The following is a 17876-nucleotide window of genomic DNA, read 5'->3' on the forward strand; positions in this document are numbered from 1 at the left end:
TTGGAGGTTATCCGTTGAGGATTGCACTACTGCCTGTCGCGGGGAATCCCAGCTACCATCCTTGGACATACCATCGACACCCGCACTGACTGCAAGCAAGAAAAGAAAAAACTAGCTGCCATGCTACTACAAATCTGGCAGACAAGATGGGAGGAGACGGACAAGGGCCTGATAACTAAGAAATTCATCCTGGATGTCAAACTAGTTTATCCAAAGTCGCCGCCTTGGTTCTCTCCTGGCCTCTACTGTACATATATTATAATTGGACACGGCTCTATAAATCATAAGTTGACTACCTTGGGAATCATCAATAACCCCTACTGTACATGTGGAGAAATTGAAGATTGGGACCATCTTCTTTATAACTGCCCAATTTATAACGATCTTCGAGGAACACTGTACACCAGGCTACAACACATACTTCAAGGACAGGAGCACCTGCTAATTTCTGAAGCTAATGATATTATAAATCATTAACGTTAATGATATAATAAATCATTAACGGAGTACGCACAGAACCTCTTTTCTAGGCGCAGGACTCTACAACCAACTCAAGCCAGGGATAGAAACCTGTAAAGGACTTACTCAAACTTGAAATAAAAAATCTGTACTTGACTGTTTTACCAGCATCGACTTGCTAACCCTGGAACATCCAGAGTAGGATTGCCTGCTAACTTTCCATATGGTTGGGTAGGCTCCAGTGGTCTTGATCACTCCACCGCAAAATATAAGTCACACTTAGCACTCTCGCTGAGTGGTTTTTCTACCCTTCTGGAGTTATCCCCCCCTTTTCTCCTGGTGGGGCATATGCTCCACTGTCAATTTACGGGATGCCCTTACCTACATCCCCTTACTCTTACTTTCATCCCCCATCTTCTTCCGTACACCCTGTACTGCCGCACTCTACCTTATTTTTTATTTATTTTTATTATTTATTTACTTATTTTATTTTTTATTTATTTTATTATTTTTATTATTATTATCATTTTTTTTTATTTATTTTTTTATTATTATTATTTTTTTTATTATTTATTTTTTTTTTTATTATTATTTTATTATTTTTTTTATTTTTATTATTATTTTTTTAATTGGTCTCCATTCAGGAAGCTCAGGCGACCCTGACGGAGACCTGCCAGAGAATAATGGGCAGCCTGGCTACCTCCTAGTGGTGTGTGCGGGCAACGTGGGGTCCCATCTGGGGGTCCTGCGGCCAAATGCCAGGACACACAACAGAACCCAATACAATACTACACATTCAACACACTACACTTTTTCTGGCATTTACAGTGTTCTGTATTTCTTCACAGTGTACATATGGCGCAGATGTGGGAAACCACAGGTGGCGCCCAACCCTAACACTATGCACACTATATCCCACCCCCAAGCTAGCAGTTTTCCGACCCATCTAACTCTGCCTCTATACCATCAGCAAATATTCTTGCACCCTTTCTATTTAAGTGTATCTCATCCCTGTAGAAGTAGTATCCCCTGTTAACAAGCACAGACCAGGCTGAAAAAAATTCTACCCCTTGAACCTTGCACAATCTCTCCAGGGCTGAATTGATCGCAAGGCTCTCATCATATACTCCCTCCTATCATGTCTGGGCAGAATTGCAGACACTTTCAAATTCAACCCTAACTCACGGCTTTTTTTCAGCATTGACTTGTACTTGTTAAGTAATTCTGCCGGTCTCCTACTCTTAATATCATTAGTGCCAACGTGTACAACAATATCACCCTTTGTGCCCTTAAAAGATGATATCTGCTCTACAACATCATCAACCTTTGCACCTGGCAAACATACCCCGGTCCTGTTCCATCTATCCTTTTTGCACAATATGTTCCCCGTTTCCCTGACAACAGAGTCGCCGACAACAACTAGTTCCTTTGGGACCAGCGCATTTTGTCTTGGGATTTGCCGCTGTGTTGCTTGATGTTCAAATGCAAGCTCTGGCATTGATGTGGGCAGCTGAGAGCTTGATAGGCCCCTCAATTTAAATCCTTCAAGGGCATCCACCCTGTCCTTTAAGCTCCCATATAAGCCCATACAAAAGGAAAGGAATTAGAAAATGTGAATTGGAATATCATCGGTTTGGCTGAAACAAGAAGAAATGACTCACTTATAGTTTATCAAGTGGAAATCTGCTGTACACCAATGGAAACAGTGAAAGGATTGAAGGTGGAGTTGGGTTTCTGGTCCATAAAGATTTTAAAAACAACATTTTGGAATTCAAAAGTACATCACCAAGGGTAATACTCAAGATTTCTAAGAGGTACAAGCTAAAGATTATAATGATTTATGCACCAAAATTCGAGCCATGATGATGAAGAGGTTGAAGAAATGTACACCAAAATGTACACCGAAATGTACACTAATCACTAGATGAGCAGAAAACCCACTACACTATTATTATGGGGGACTTCAATGCTAAGGTTGGAAAAAGGTAAAACAGCACAGAAAGAGGAATTATACGAAATTTTGGAATTGGTGAAAGAAATAAAAGAGGTGAAAGACTTGTGGAATTTGCAGAATCTCAAGGACTGTCAGTAATGAACAATTTTTTCAAGAAAAGGGTGAACAGAAAGTGGACATGGAAGAGTCCAAATGGATTAACAACTAATGAAATCGACTTCATCCTCACTAACAGAAGATATATTGTGAATGATGTTAACGTCCTGAATAAGGTAAATGTTGGAAGTGATCACAGAATGGAAAGATGTACACTTGATATAGATGTAGGAAAGGAAAGGAAAAAAATGACTCGAGTAAATAATACAAAGGTCTTTGAGATAACAGAGGAGGAGAAAAAGCAGTATGTACTGGAACTTAAAAACAAGTTTGAGCTTCTGAAGACTGCTCAGGACCAAGATATCGACGAGGAATATTACAACATTCTGAAAGTGATAAAGCCCAAGAAACCTATAGGGAAACAGAAATCCAAAGAAGAAAAAATTAGTCAAGAAACACTTGTCATGATGAACCGAAGACGACAAATGAAAAACAAGAAAAACACTGACAGGGAGAAAATTGAGTATACTGAGTTATGCAAAGCCATTAGAAAGAGACTCAGAGAGGACATAAGAAGATTTAACACAAGAAAAGTAGAACAAGCATTAAGGGAAAACAAAGAATTTAAATCAGCAGCCATGAGCAGTAATATAGAAAGACAAATGTTACTGAAACTGAAGAATAGTGATGGTGTACTTATAAACAGCAGAGAAGGCATAATTCAAATAGCAGAAGACTACTATAGAGAATTATACAAGGAGCGAGGGAATGATACCAGCAGTGGGGAAGATGGATTGCAAAGTAGCAACACATACGACATACCCGATATTCTTCCTGATGAGGTAGAACATGCATTGAAGACAATGAAGAATCGAAAAGCCCAGGGGGAAGATGAAGTTACCGTAGAGTTGTTAAAATTGGGAGGAAGAGACATTAACTCTACTGACTTGGTTGTCGTGCCGGAGTATAAACAGAAAATTTTAACACAAAAACTGGCAAGGCTCTTCACAAAGTGCATTAGAAAAGGTGTGACGCCTAAGCAGTGGAATAATGCAATCATAGTTTTGCTGCATAAGAAAGGAGATAAATCAGAAATTGGAAATTATAGCTTGTTATCCCACATCTACAAGTTGTTCACAAGGGTCATTACTAACAGATTAGAAAGAATACTTGATGAGAATCAACCAAAAGAGCAAGCAGGCTTTAGGACAGGATTCTCAACTATGGATCACCTTCACGTAATATCACAGCTAATGGAGAAAGCAAATGAATATAAAACACCATTATGCCTGGCATTTGTGGATTATGAAAAGGGATTTTACTCCATACAGCATAAGGCAATGTTTCTGGCACTGGAAAGACAAGGCATAGATACCCCATATATTATGATTTTGAAGAAAATATATGAGAGTGCTACCTCCTTTATCAGACTAGACAAAGACAGTAGCAAATTTAAAATCGAGAAAGGAGTTCGACAAGGAGACACAATATCTCCAAAGCTGTTTACTGCTGCCCTTGAGGAAGCTTTCAGAAGATTAGACTGGTCACAGAAAGGAGTCAATGTGAACGGAGAGTACCTAAACCATTTACGATTTGTAGATGACATTGTGGTTATAAGCCACGATCCCAAAGAATTAGAGGAAAATCTTAATAAGTTATGCACAGTTAGTAAGGATTTTGGACTAAAGATGAATATGGCTAAAACAAAAGTAATGATGAACAAGTATGCCACGGAAAGGGAAATAATGATTGAAGGAGCAGTAATTGAAAAGGTGGAGTCATATACTTATCTGGGACAAGTTATTAGCTGTAATAATGATAAATGGCTGGAAGTCAAGAGAAGAATAAATTTTGGATGGATAGCATTCAGGAAATATAGTCACATACTGAACAGGAATATCCCAGTTTGTCTGAAACGTAAAATAATGAATCAACCCCACCATGACTTATGGAAGTGAAACTTGGGCACTCACCAAAAGAATGGAAGAGAAGCTGAGAACTACACAGCAAAGAATGGAACGAATTATATTGGGAATCAGACTGTTAGAAAAGAAGAGAAACACATGGATTAGGCAGCAAACTCAAGTAAAGGACATTCTTATCAAAACTAAAGAACTAAAATGGTCTTGGGCAGGACACATAGCTCGAAGACATGATGACAGATGGACTAAGAAAATAACAGAATGGTACCCAAGAGGAGCTAGAAGAAACCTGGAAGACAAAGGCGGAGATGGATAGATGAAATTCATGAGTTTTTGGGTAGTAAGTGAATGGCCAGTGCTCAAAACAGAAGGAACTGGAAAGTTGCTGGAGAGGCCTTCATCCTGCAGTGGATTGAAAAATGGCTGATGATGATAAGCCCATAACAATTCCGAGTTGGCGCCTGATTTCCTAGCACTCCTTACATCGCGCACACACAAAGACATTCCCCTTGGCAATATCATGTCCCGTTCCTGATTACTCCATAAACACCAATCAAGCAGTGCATTTCAAGAGACTGTGATTCAGTGGACAACAGTTACTGCCCGCTCAGTTCTCCCCTGAGCCAAAGCATTTCCCTTAGTTTGAACCTTTTGCTTTGCTGCTCTGGTCTGAGTCATGATTTCTATTCAAGTTCAATAAAATTCCAATAAAAAATATAACCCTAAACTTATATACCAATGCAGTTATAACACTATATATATATATATATATATATATATATATTTCAGTATCAAATGTTATCTCCGAGTTACGTGATATGACTTTCTTATCCCCTGTCAACTTATATGCATTAATTTATGATGTTACATTTGTAAAAACTAGGTCGCTATATTTATTTAGTTAAAGTACAATTCGATTGACAATGAAATTTAATAAAATTAATAAATTTTACTGATTAATTGATACTACTACTATACTCGCTATCTAGTTTTCCGTTAAACCTTACACTATCTAGTTCAGTGCACACGTCTATTAAGAAAAGGAAAGCGATCGAGTTGGATCAGAAAATTAAAATAATAAGGATATACGAAAATGGCCAAACATTAACAAGTATCGCACAGAATTCAAATTTGTCAGTGTCAACAGTGAACACAATAATAAAGGAGAAAGACAGAATATGAGAAGCGGTAAAGCGATCGGCACCAATGAGGTCAACTATAATAACCAAGGCTACGAAATACAAATCAGTTTTTACAGTACAATAATATGTGTTTTTTCTTCCTTTTATGTTTTCTTTTCTTATGTGCCACTCTGGCTACTACACTGCTGTCCCCAGATAAAGTTTTTAATTAAACTTATTAAAAATATATAACTATTTTTCTTCATTCTTCTGAGGATATTATGTGGTTTTTGTAATTTTGGCATATCGGGGATATAGTAGCAATATTTGTAAGTCATTCCCGAGTTACGTAAAACTCGACTTATGTAAGAAGTCCGGGAACGTATCTCTTACGTATGTCGGGAACTTACTGTATTTTTGGATTAACTGGGAAATCGATTATACAGGAATTTTTTTTATCATCTATCTCGGAAAACCGAGAGTCTACTGTATATAAATAATATGGACAAAGGACAAAAAATATAACAATTGTACAATTTATAACTGCAATTATAAAAGAGAAACAGCATAACAGTGGGACATATGTATTTGCAGAAACTTGCACCCAATTAAAAAGAATTCATTATCAATTTATATGCACACTTAAGGTAAGCACTTACTGGATAAAATAGCTCAATTTCTTCAAGACATTTACATGCAGTAGATAAAATCAAGTGGTCTCTTGAATTTCGTTCTTTTACATTAAATAAATTTTTCACATAATGATCTTTTGATTCTTTAATTATACCAAGCAACATTTCTTTTGCCTGAAGAACTAAAGCAAAAAGGCTGCCATTTTCATCCTGGAGAGAAAAAAATAATAATAAAAAATAAAATAAAATAAAATGTATGTATATATAAAACTGTAAAAATAATATGTTTAATAGTACAAATAAATAAAGAAAGAAAGAAATGACCGTGAACATAAGCGACATCCAACAACACATTGCATAATGTATCGTGGCAATATGTCAGAGGGAGGAGGAAATACACCCTGGCATAGTTAGGTAGTGACAAGGGGTGGTCAGGTGGCGATAAACCAACCACAAAAGAAAAAGAGATATAGGACAAACAATAAATTTTGTTACAAACAAGGAATAAAAAATACATTTTTCATTCCCTGCTTTGTTTGTCCCATAGCTATTTTTCTTTTGTGATTATCATATCACACTTTTTCACATGAATTTCACACTTTTTTTTTTGGCCTTGGTATGGTCAGGTGGAGCCAGTCTACATTTATTATTTATTGGCTTATAACTTTAACTGTATTTGTCTCATACTTAATATTTTCCAAAATTTTTAGATACATATTCCTTCCACTCTCCTTCTATCTTCATTATTTGTTTTCTGCTCATTTTTTTTTTTTTTTTTCATATTGCCTCTCTCTCTCTCTCTCTCTCTCTCTCTCTCTCTCTATCCTCTTTTCCTTGTGGCCTTTAGTGTTACTAGTATTGGCATTCACTATTATTATATATATATCAAATAATCTCATACTGCATAAAATATTTAAGATACTTAAAACCTGATTAATGGTCTAACATTAACATATTCTAGTGATTTAGTTAAACTTATTTAATTTTTTATGCAAACATGAAAGGTGTCAAACACCCTTAACCCAAAAATACTGGGTATTGCCTTCTGCAATATTCAATATTTCTGGCAAAACAAGGCAAAAAGAAATAGTTTAAAACAGTATAATTTATAGGTCTATTTTTTTTTTTCCTAACATTGTATTAGACAACAAGAAAAATTAACTTTAGTAGTGGCAATTCTGTTAATCAAAACCAAAATTATTTCACCTTGGGAGGTGAATTTGAAACCAAAACCTTGGGGGAAATTAATATATGAATGGGCTTATGTTGCATTATGGAGAGATTCTTTTCGTTTCAGGGCTAAATTTAAATTAAAGACTATACTGGAGGCATGTTATAATTCATCCTGATATAATTCTAATAGATAATTTAATATTTAAAATGCTGTGATGAAGTAGATTCAAAAGCACATCTTCTACAGGATAGACTGCTCTTACAGTCATTATGTGTAACCTCCATCTCATTGACAGGCGCAATATGGCTTAAGTAGCCCTTGTGCTAGAAATAACAATACCAAACTACAGGATAAGAATTTGTCTAAATTCCGAGCACCTACATGATACATTTCAGTCCCCCTTTTTTTAAAACTCTTTTACGCTATAAGATAAAGTTTTATAAGATAAAACTAGGATAAAGTTTCTTAAAAGAATAACTTTTAAGAAACTTTATCCTAGGTTTCTTGAAGAAAATTCAGAAATTTCAATTGAACAGGGTCAAGGTTGTTGACACTGTAGAGCACTTACCTTTTAACAGCATAAAAAGTGATATTGTTTGTAATAGCAATAATGATATTAAGAATAAGCCAAGTTGTCAAGTGTGAGAGTGCAGTAATGCAGGCGCACACATCTGAAACATACCATCTGAATGAACAGACATGCATTCAAGCCTGAATGACTCGTAAAAATGGTAAATAATTGTATTTACTATCAAAATAAATAATTCTAAACTCTTAAAAGGCTGCCATAGCCAAGTGGCCAGGCCCAAAGTACATTCATTCCAAATACCTTGGGAAGAGTTTGGAGGTTTTTACCTGCTAGGAGGTGTATTTGTGTGCCCGAAAGACCCATCTAAAAGTAATTTTTAATGTTTTTCAGTTCAATTTTCCAAACAACTACAATTCATGGTATTTGTCTTTAAAAGAGTTTCCTTGACTTGTAACCGATACTGCAATTAACAAGTAAACAGTTGAATTGTGGGCCAAACTGGAAATGCTGCAAAGTATTTTTAATTTATGACAGGAAGAAATTTTTAAACTGTCTGATTATCATCCAAAAGGGGGAAGGAAAGGTGACATGAGTAACTATAGACCTGTGAGTTTAACTCCTGTTCTGGGGAAAATAATGGAGTCACTGGTCAAAAAAGCACTGCAAGATCATAGATTTGTTAAGGGGAAGTCTTGTCTGACCAATTTGATTGGATACTATGATGTGATGTGGTCACGAAGGAACTGGATCCAAAAAATAATTCATAATAACTTCTACCTCTGACCATGCAGTCATTCTGGAATACAAACAGAAAAGTTATTTTTCAGAGAACATATGAGAGGATTTGTGTGCAGAAGTGTGCTCCACAAATTTCATCAATTTGTGATGTGCACAGTGTATCTTTAAATCTGCTGCATCTGGTACCTCATGATGAAGTACCTCATGGAGTCCTCATGATGTCAGCTACCCAGCCCATCTATCCAAATTTGTCAGAGATAAACAAGTAATATTTTATATCCATTTTTATGAATTGTATTGTTGTTGTAAGAGTCAAGTTTCAGTAAGCCATTATGTAAGAAACTGACCTTTTAATAGGATTATAATCCTCAGGTCAAAGCAGCCATGACTACCACAGTAATTTATCTACAACAGGATTAAACTACTCTGAACACCTGCATGACCCCAGGCATTGTGGCTTTCAATGATTGCTGCACTAAAGTGACCATACAATGGCTTGCTAGAATAACTGAACGTCTTTAAGCAACCTTTCCAAGTGCCAGCTGAAAAATTAAGAAAATGACAAAACAAAAGAATTTTAAAAACCAGAGGAATGCCATATAATGGTAAACTTTTACTTGACGAATGCCATAGAAGTGCATTACATATTATCCAGTGCATATCACAAATGCCACACCTTTGTGATTATGTTCTACTACAAAGAAACAGTCAGAATTACCAATGTTAAGAAGATTGAAATTCAAAGGTCCTCAATGCAGTGAAAATGCACAGGAGCACAAAAGGAGCACAAAGCTCCGAAATAATTACGGAGCCAAGCCATGGCAGGCCTTTTAACCCAAGAGGCTTATAAACAAGCTTTACTGCCACAAGGGCTCAAAAGCTCATGCTTCACACAATAGGGAATAATGTTATTGCTGTCTCCTGTAATGAATATAAAATGCATGGCACAGAACCAAGGCACTGCAAGCTGTGACTATCCTCATCTTCAGATTGGATAAATGTGATACAGCAAAACTAAAAATAATACAAGTAATTTAAAGCTAGTGAACTGGTGGATGTTTTAACCCACAGTGATGTTGGCACAAGACCCACTCACCAAATGAGGATAAAAGGCCTGTATCAGAGAATAATATGCTAATGAAACATAGCCATGATATGATAATAAAAATAATTTGAATCAAAGCAACCACATACTGAAGTCAGTTTGTTTCAAAATTCAAACTGAGATAATAGTTTCTGAGATAAAATCCCAACTACTTGAATATTTTGAAAACCAAATTGCTTCTGTGACAATTAAAAGAATGAATGACCTACATGCTAATAGTTATCTTTAAAAAAATGATTATGGTGTTTCTTGACAAGAAACATCATACCCATGAGCCTGAGGCAAATGTCCTTACTATAAGCTTAAATAATAATTCTTCTCTGGCATGCTCTGATGCTAATAATGAATGTCAAACCACAACTTTGTATCAAAATATCCAGTGTCTAAGTAGCCTAACCCTATCCTAGGAAGCGATATTCAAAAAAAAAATATATATATATATATATATCAGAATAATAAATCCCAATTCATCAGTGTGACAAACTTATTAAACTTCATCAGACTGCATACTTGACAGATGTACATTTTGTACATCAAGTATACAGTCTGATGAAGAAGCATCACTGGTGTCAAATTGATCAGAAAGAGTTGTGTCCCAAATCAGAGGGCAGTAATCTTTGTAACACAAATCCTATGAGAATCAGTAGATGTGAATGTAATGCAAAACAGCTTACCTGGACAGAGGTTGCAGCTCACCATCCCCCACCTCTCCCAGCCAGAAAGAATCTTCAAACATAGCCAAAATAACACAGCCTGCAATTCGGGTATCACCCAATAAGTCAAATCAAAGGAAGAAATTTCTTAAAGAGAGGAAGTTCTGTCACTTCTAGACAGAAGAGGAAACCAATGAGGAAAATAACCAAAAAACAAAATCGTACTTGGTTTGTCTATGGGATAGCCCCCCACATATATGAGGGGGCTATCCCATTGCTCTTTGAATGACTTCTTAATGTTCAAGAACTGTAACTATGCCTCACTTAAGATTGTAAGTGAAAGCATATTAATCAACAGAGTTCCATCAACTACTGTGTGGACAGTATGGAGACATAATAAGGCCATTTTATGAGCTGAAACAAAGACCAAAATGTCTCTCATGGAAACAAGCCACTACAGACATCAATGATATCAGGAGAATGAATGCAACCAAGTCATACACCACTGCAAGAAGCGGTGCCTCCGTAGCCAGGCGGGCAGGAGTGGCAGTGCGTAGCATACACTTCTTGATTAGACCGGGGTTCGAGCCAGTGACCACCAAATACGGAGGATGCAGAAAGGTCAGGGAATGACCACCGCATATCCCCGGAGCAATATGGCCTTAGTTGCTAATGCTCCTAAAAACCAAATTACAAACAAACAAATTGCAAGAAGAAACCCTCAAAATATTGCCATAAGTCATTATGTGCATCTGGTAATCTGCTGAATGCAAACTGGCCCTGCATTTTCCAATCTAAATCACGACCCTATCAGGAATTGCTCATCATCACATGCTTAACCAATATTAATACTAACTACTAGGATTCAAACCCTAATAACATTTATTATGTCAAGCAATCAATAGATCCAAAGGCTGTGCAACCTCTATTTTTAAGCCAAGTTCATCTAAAAAGCACACCATTAACCTAGCCAGAAATAATCTAATCCAAATCACCCCCCCCCCCCCAATACACTAAATTTCCAGAAATAATCTGATCCAAATCAGCCCCCAAAACTGTAATTTTTTTTTTTTAATCAAAATGTGAGAAGCTTGAGGAATAAGCTGGATATGTTGAAAAAAAATTTTTTTTTGTGGAGCTGCTGACATTGTCTACCTAACTGATGGAATCCAACCAGGCACAAGTGATATGTCCTGCTGCAGCAACAGCAGATAACCCTGTAATTCCAAAGCCTAGTCTGGGTAGTCCAGGGAAAATAATGGAGTCAGTTTAAAGAAGCATTGCAGGATCATCTAGACAATACTACAGTAATAATTCAGACACAGTACGGGTTTGTTAAGGGGAAGTTTTGTCTGATAATCTGATTGGATACTATTATGTGGTCACAAAGAAACTGGATGAAAAAAATAATTTTGATATCATATACTTGTATTTCGGGAAAGCTTTTGATACTGTTGCACATGGAAGACTACAGTACAAATTAGAACACTATGGCATTAAGGACACCTGCATGGATAAAGGGATGGTTGAGTGGGAGAAGACAGAAAGTGGTAATCAATGGACACTGCTCTTTGTGGAGTCCCCAGGGTTTGGTGTTCAGCCCACTGTTGTTTTGTATATTTATCAATGATATTGAGGAAGGTCAATATCATTTAGGAGGCTTAATGTCCAAGTTTGCAGATCATACAAAGGTTGGCAGTGCAGTTAATGTGATAATGACAGAATATTACTGCAGCAGGATATTCTAGTGTTTAATTTATTTTACATTTTTTGTGTGCGGGTACACTGATTGTTGTCGCAGGGCAATATGTTTTATTTTTCAATACACAAATTTGTCATATAACAGTCTAGTTGTGGCCGGTATTGTCGTTCCAATGCCTTAGATTTGTTTTTTTTTTTTCCTTTCCTTTTTTTTTTTTTTTTTTTAGTTTTTTTCTTTACTTTTTTTTTTTGTTTATATGAAATGAAAAACTACAAGACTACAAATGAGTTATTACTATGCTAACCAGAGACATCTTAATTGCCAGATCCTTTGATCCTCACCTATGTCAATGACATTCTGTAAGTGACCGATGCAGTGGGAGGAACCCTTCGTGTAATTAGCATTTATCTCATGGTGTTCAGAGAGTGAATTAAACAATGACAAGGAAGAGTAAAATGTCTACTTCAGTCACTCCAAACTTAGTGGGTTTCGATCACACAAGTTGCTTGTCCAACATGTCACTCCAAAGCATGCAGTTTCATTAAATTTATGGTTTTGAGGTCTTTCACCATTTTCGCAACAACATTCTACCACTGTCTATTACTTTCTTTCTATACAGCCAACAAGACTGGACTTTGTCACTTTTAATACATTTTATAACCGTTTTATATGTATATGTTCTGTTTTCGCTCGGGGTGGGAAAATTTGTTGCAAAGTTACTTGAAGGAGAAACTGGGGAAACGAGAGTGGGAAACGAAACAAAAAAATTCAGCCAATCAGATATTTTCATTTTGCTTTATTGGCACAGAAAAAAAAAAAATTTTCTGCGGCTCTTATCATGTACTATTCTGTGATTCTGCATTGTCAAATGTAGTGATTTTACATTTTCGAGTTTCTCAGAGCAGAACACGAAAAAAATTCACCCATTCAAGCATTTTTATTATTCCAGTTTTCATTAGTTTACACAGGATGGACCATTCACAAACAGAGGCAGACTGGCCATAAAACTTTTCCGGGGGTAACCCCGGTGGGCCAGAGGCTGGAGAGCGATGTGCAATAGCATGGCCATAAACACTGTTGTGAGGCCGCTAAAAGTTTTCCCCGGTAAGAATTTTTGATCAGTCCGCCTCTGTTCACAATTGTTGAATGATTCTTGATGTCTGCAATAGTCAAAAGATTGTCCAGTTTTGATAATAATATTACTCATTGCTGTAGATTTCTTATTTTTTTTTTACTGTTCTTTGCATTTTGTTACAACTTGACAGAACAATCTGTAATTTTGTTACTCTGGTGTTAGTTTTTTTTTTTTTTTTTTTTTTTTTTTTATTGAAAACCTATTGCTGGATCATTTACAGATTATAGAAAGATGTAATTTGAATTTCAAAAAGTTATTTTTCGTGTCCTCGCCTTTTTTCCCCTTTTGCGCACAGTAAGCAATGAATGTGCACCTCTGAACAGAGAAGTGTGCACTGAATTTCTTTATGTGCACAATGCAATGCCAACTTTGTAGGGATTCTGTAATAAGTGATTTTATTAATGAATTTCCTTTTTATACTCCAGATGACCACATGGTCAGAGGAGTTCACAAGATAGGGAGAATAGAAGAAATGGCACCATGTTTAACAGGCATGGGAGGTGGCAGAATATTTTGAAAGGTGGTGCATGTGGAAATAAATTTTTTGCTCACCAAATTTTCGAATACATGCAATATTTAAATTGTCAAATTTGACTGATTTACATGTACATGTGAGCCAATGTTTCGTGATCGGTGGGAGAAAGGACTTTTATTTTGAAAGAAAGAATTTGTATTGTTTTAACATTTCAATAAATTAATGAAAATATTAAAAATTGTGTTTTACTTCGAAATCCAAAGGTGATGCCCTTGCACCACGCTGCCAGCACCCATGGTCATAGGCTTGAACCCTGGTCATTCAAGGTACCTGTACTTATGCACCCTCGCACTTGATCTCTCGACTTCGACGGCCTTCAGGTAAGCATATTTATAATTCCAGTTTTCATAAGTTTACATTCACAAATTATGAATGGTTCATGACATCTCAAACAATTTGAAAGAATTGTTTGTAATTTTATTACTCTGATGTCAGTAATTTTTTTTAATTGAAAATTCATTGCTGGATCATTTACAGATCAGAGAAAAATATTATAATAGGAATTTCCACCATCACTCAGAACTCTTCAACTTCCTTTCTTTGAAATTCAACGGTCTAATTCTCCTAATACGGAGGGTCACTTTATGCTGTTCACTTTTCAAATTACTGGAGCGGACTGCCCAGAACAAAGATGCAGTAACTTAAACTGTTTCTGCATGCAAACCACTGTTCTGAATGGGTTTAACAGAGTACTGTCGAAAACTTACCCTTTTACGTTTGTGATGATTCAATTACTTTGAGTAGGTAACTAATTTTTTTTTTTCGTTTATGAATTTTCATATTAAACTACAGTGTGTAATTTTGCTCCTTTTTGAAAATGAGCAAAAAATATAGTCAACACTTTTGTGTTAGCATTAGTAGAGGCATTTGATGCAAGAAAGCAAGGCAGCATCAGCCAAAAAAAAAAATAATAAATAAATAAATAATAACCACTTCCACTTCACCCCTCTGTTTGTTCGAAATACCTGTCAAGCTGAGCCTTAAACTTATTTAGGCTATCAACTTCCACGACAAGGGATGGAAGTCTGTTCCACCAACCAACCACCCGCTGGCTAAAGGCAAATTTCCTCACATCTATCCTACATAGAGGAGGAAAGATATTACCTCGACCTCAGAGTTTCCTGTGCGGACGTGCCTTTCTGCCGCTCTTAGGTTACGGAACATAAATAATTAGTAAAAATAAATAATTAATACATAACTTGATACAGAAGTTATGCTTTGTGTGTGCACGATGCAAGGAGTGCAAGGAAATTAGGCGACAACTCGGCGTTGTTATGGGCCTATATGAGACCTTGAAGGACAGGGTGGATGCCCTCGAAGGAAATAAATTGAGGGGGCCCATCAAGCTCTCAGCTGCCCACATCAACACCAGAGCTTGGACTTGGTCATCTTGCAACACAGAGGCAGCCCCCAAGGCAGAATGCGCTGGTCCAACAGGAACTAGTAGTTGTTGGTGACTCAATTGTCAGGGAAACGGGGAACATGCTTTGTAAAAAGGATAGGTGGAACAGGACCAGGGTATGTCTGCCAGGGGCAAAGGTTGATGACGTTGCAGAGCAGATATCATCTTTTAAGGGCACAAAAGGTGACATAGTTGTACACGTTGGCACTAATGATATTAAGAGTAGGAGACCAGCGGAATTGCTTAACAAGTACAGGTCACTGTTGAAAAAAAGCCGTGAAGTAGGGTTGAATTTGAAAGTGTCTGCAATTCTGCCCAGACACGATAGGAGGGAGTATATGATGAGAGCCTTGTCGATCAATTCGGCCCTGGAAAGATTGTGCAAGGCTGAAGGGGTAGAATTTTTTTCAGCCTGGACTGTACTTGTTAACAGAAGAGATTGCTTCTACAGGGATGGGATACACTTAAATAGAAAGGGTGCAAGAATATTTGCTGATGCTATCGAGGCAGTGTTAGGTGGGTCGGAAAACTGCTAGCTTGGGGGGAGACAAAGACTAATGGATTAACAGTAGCCACTGGCAGAGGTGAAAGAGATTCTTGCACTGCTTCTATTGGAATGAGCAGAAGCCTGAAAAACAAGATGCAGGATATTTCAGAGACTGCTGGAAGTCATTGCGGTACAAGTAAACACATGGGTTGTGTTAGGGTAGCTAAGAATAGAAACAGGTGCATGTATACTTGCGTGTACACTAATGCTAGGAGTTTAGTAAATAAATTTGATGAATTTGAGGTATTGCTCAAAACATCAAAGGCAGATATTGTTGGGATATCAGAGACGTGGTGTCACACAGATATAAGGAATGCAGAACTGGAATTTGGGGAGTACAACGTCTACAGAAAGGATAGACAGGATAGGAAGGGAGGAGGGATTATGCTATTAGTTAAAAAACACATAAAATCCAAGGAAGTGAAGCCAGTTGACATCGCTGGACAGTGCAGTGTTGAGTCAGTTTGGTGTGACATAAGCATAGGTAAATCAAAATTGAGAGTAGGAGTGTGCTATAGGCCTAGTGACTCTGATGAGTATAATAAGATGCTGTACAGGGAAATAGAATGGGCCAGTAAATCAGAGAGTCTTATAATGGGGGATTTTAATTTCCCAGATATTGACTGGAATTTGTGGGTTGGTCACTCACACACTAGCAAGGCTTTTGTGGATTTATTGGATGATTGTTTTCTACACCAGCATGTTCGGGAGGCAACTAGAGGGAGTAATACTCTTGATCTGATTATCAGTAGTGATTCTTCATGCATTAGGAATCTGCAGATAAATGAACCACTGGGTGGCAGTGATCACAGTGTGCTGAAGTGGGATTTACTCAAGGAGGTAACTACCATCAGAGGTAAAGGGAAGGGTTTTTGCTTTCGTAAAGGCGACTATGATGGTCTGAGACAGTATTTAAATTCTATACAGTGGGACCAACTGATGATGTTACCAACAGCAAATTCAAAATGGGAAGCATTCAAGGAACTAATCTTGGAAGCTACCAGGCTTTACCAACCAAGAAATATTGTTCAAGGTTCAGGCCTAAATGGTTGTCAGATGAACTAATGAGACATATGGCAGAGAAGAAAAATGCATGGGATACATACAAATTAATGGGTGACGTGGAAGCCTATGATAGATATAAGTTGGTCTGTAACCAAGTCACAAAGGAGATTAGGCAGGCAAAGGCAGATTATGAGAAATCCTTGGCAAAGGATGCAAAGAAAAACAGAAAAGAGTTCTTTACCTATTTAAACTCAAGAAGGAAAGGGATGAATCAGATTGGTCCACTGGATGTTGATGGTTCAACAGTTGAGGATCCAGCTCAGGTGGCTAACAATCTAAACGAGTATTTTGCATCTACATTCACACATGAGGAGTTATTCAGGAAGGGGAATGTCGTAGGTGAAGTAAACATTGGCAGTGAGCTAGATGATTTTCTAATAACTGAGAGGAAAGTGGAGGAGAAATTGTTGAGGATAAACATAAAAAAGGCACCCGGGGTGGATGGGATCTATCCAGTTATATTAAAGGAGGCAGCAAAGGAAGTAAGCAAACCCCTAGCCATAATTATGAGAGCTTCATTGGACTCAGGGGAGGTACCCATGGACTGGAGATGTGCAAATGTAACCCCAATTCACAAAGGAGGATCAAAGGCTGACACAAGTAATTATAGACCTGTTAGTTTAACTTCGGTTCCAGGAAAATTAATGGAGGCACTGGTTAAAGAAGCACTGCAGGACCATCTGGACAAGAATTCAGTTATAGCTCAGACACAGCATGGGTTTGTTAAGGGCAGGTCTTGTCTGACCAATTTGATTGGATACTATGATGTAGTCACAAAAGAACTGGACGCAGGGAATAACTTTGATATTATATACTTGGATCTTAGAAAGGCTTTTGATACTGTTGCGCATGGAAGACTGCTGCACAAATTGGAGAAGTGTGGCATTCGAGGCAAATTGCTGCTATGGATAAAGGGATGGTTGAGTGGCAGAAGACAGAGAGTGGTAATCAATCGACACTGCTCAACGTGGACTAATGTTATTAGTGGAGTTCCTCAGGGTTCAGTGTTGGGTCCATTGTTGTTTTCTGTATTTATAAATGATATTGATGATGGTGTATCAGGCTTAATGTCCAAGTTTGCAGACGATACAAAGGTTGGCAGGGTTG

At 37.2% G+C, this 17876-nt stretch overlaps 1 protein-coding gene across 1 annotated transcript in view; it reads right to left on the reverse strand.

Moving 5' to 3' along the window:
* LOC150085750 (AP-5 complex subunit beta-1-like) overlaps nt 1–17876 on the reverse strand; it is an 842186-nt gene that overhangs the window by 752440 nt on the left and 71870 nt on the right. The window contains exon 4 of the mRNA XM_090374678.1: nt 6212–6394. Coding sequence (XP_090230804.1) covers nt 6212–6394 — 183 coding nt within the window. The remainder of the gene's footprint in view (nt 1–6211; nt 6395–17876) is intronic.

Source organism: Mastigoproctus giganteus, chromosome 5 (genome assembly GCF_048544385.1).
Source record: "Mastigoproctus giganteus isolate SK-2022 chromosome 5, ASM4854438v1, whole genome shotgun sequence".
Lineage (NCBI taxonomy): Eukaryota > Metazoa > Arthropoda > Arachnida > Uropygi > Thelyphonidae > Mastigoproctus > Mastigoproctus giganteus.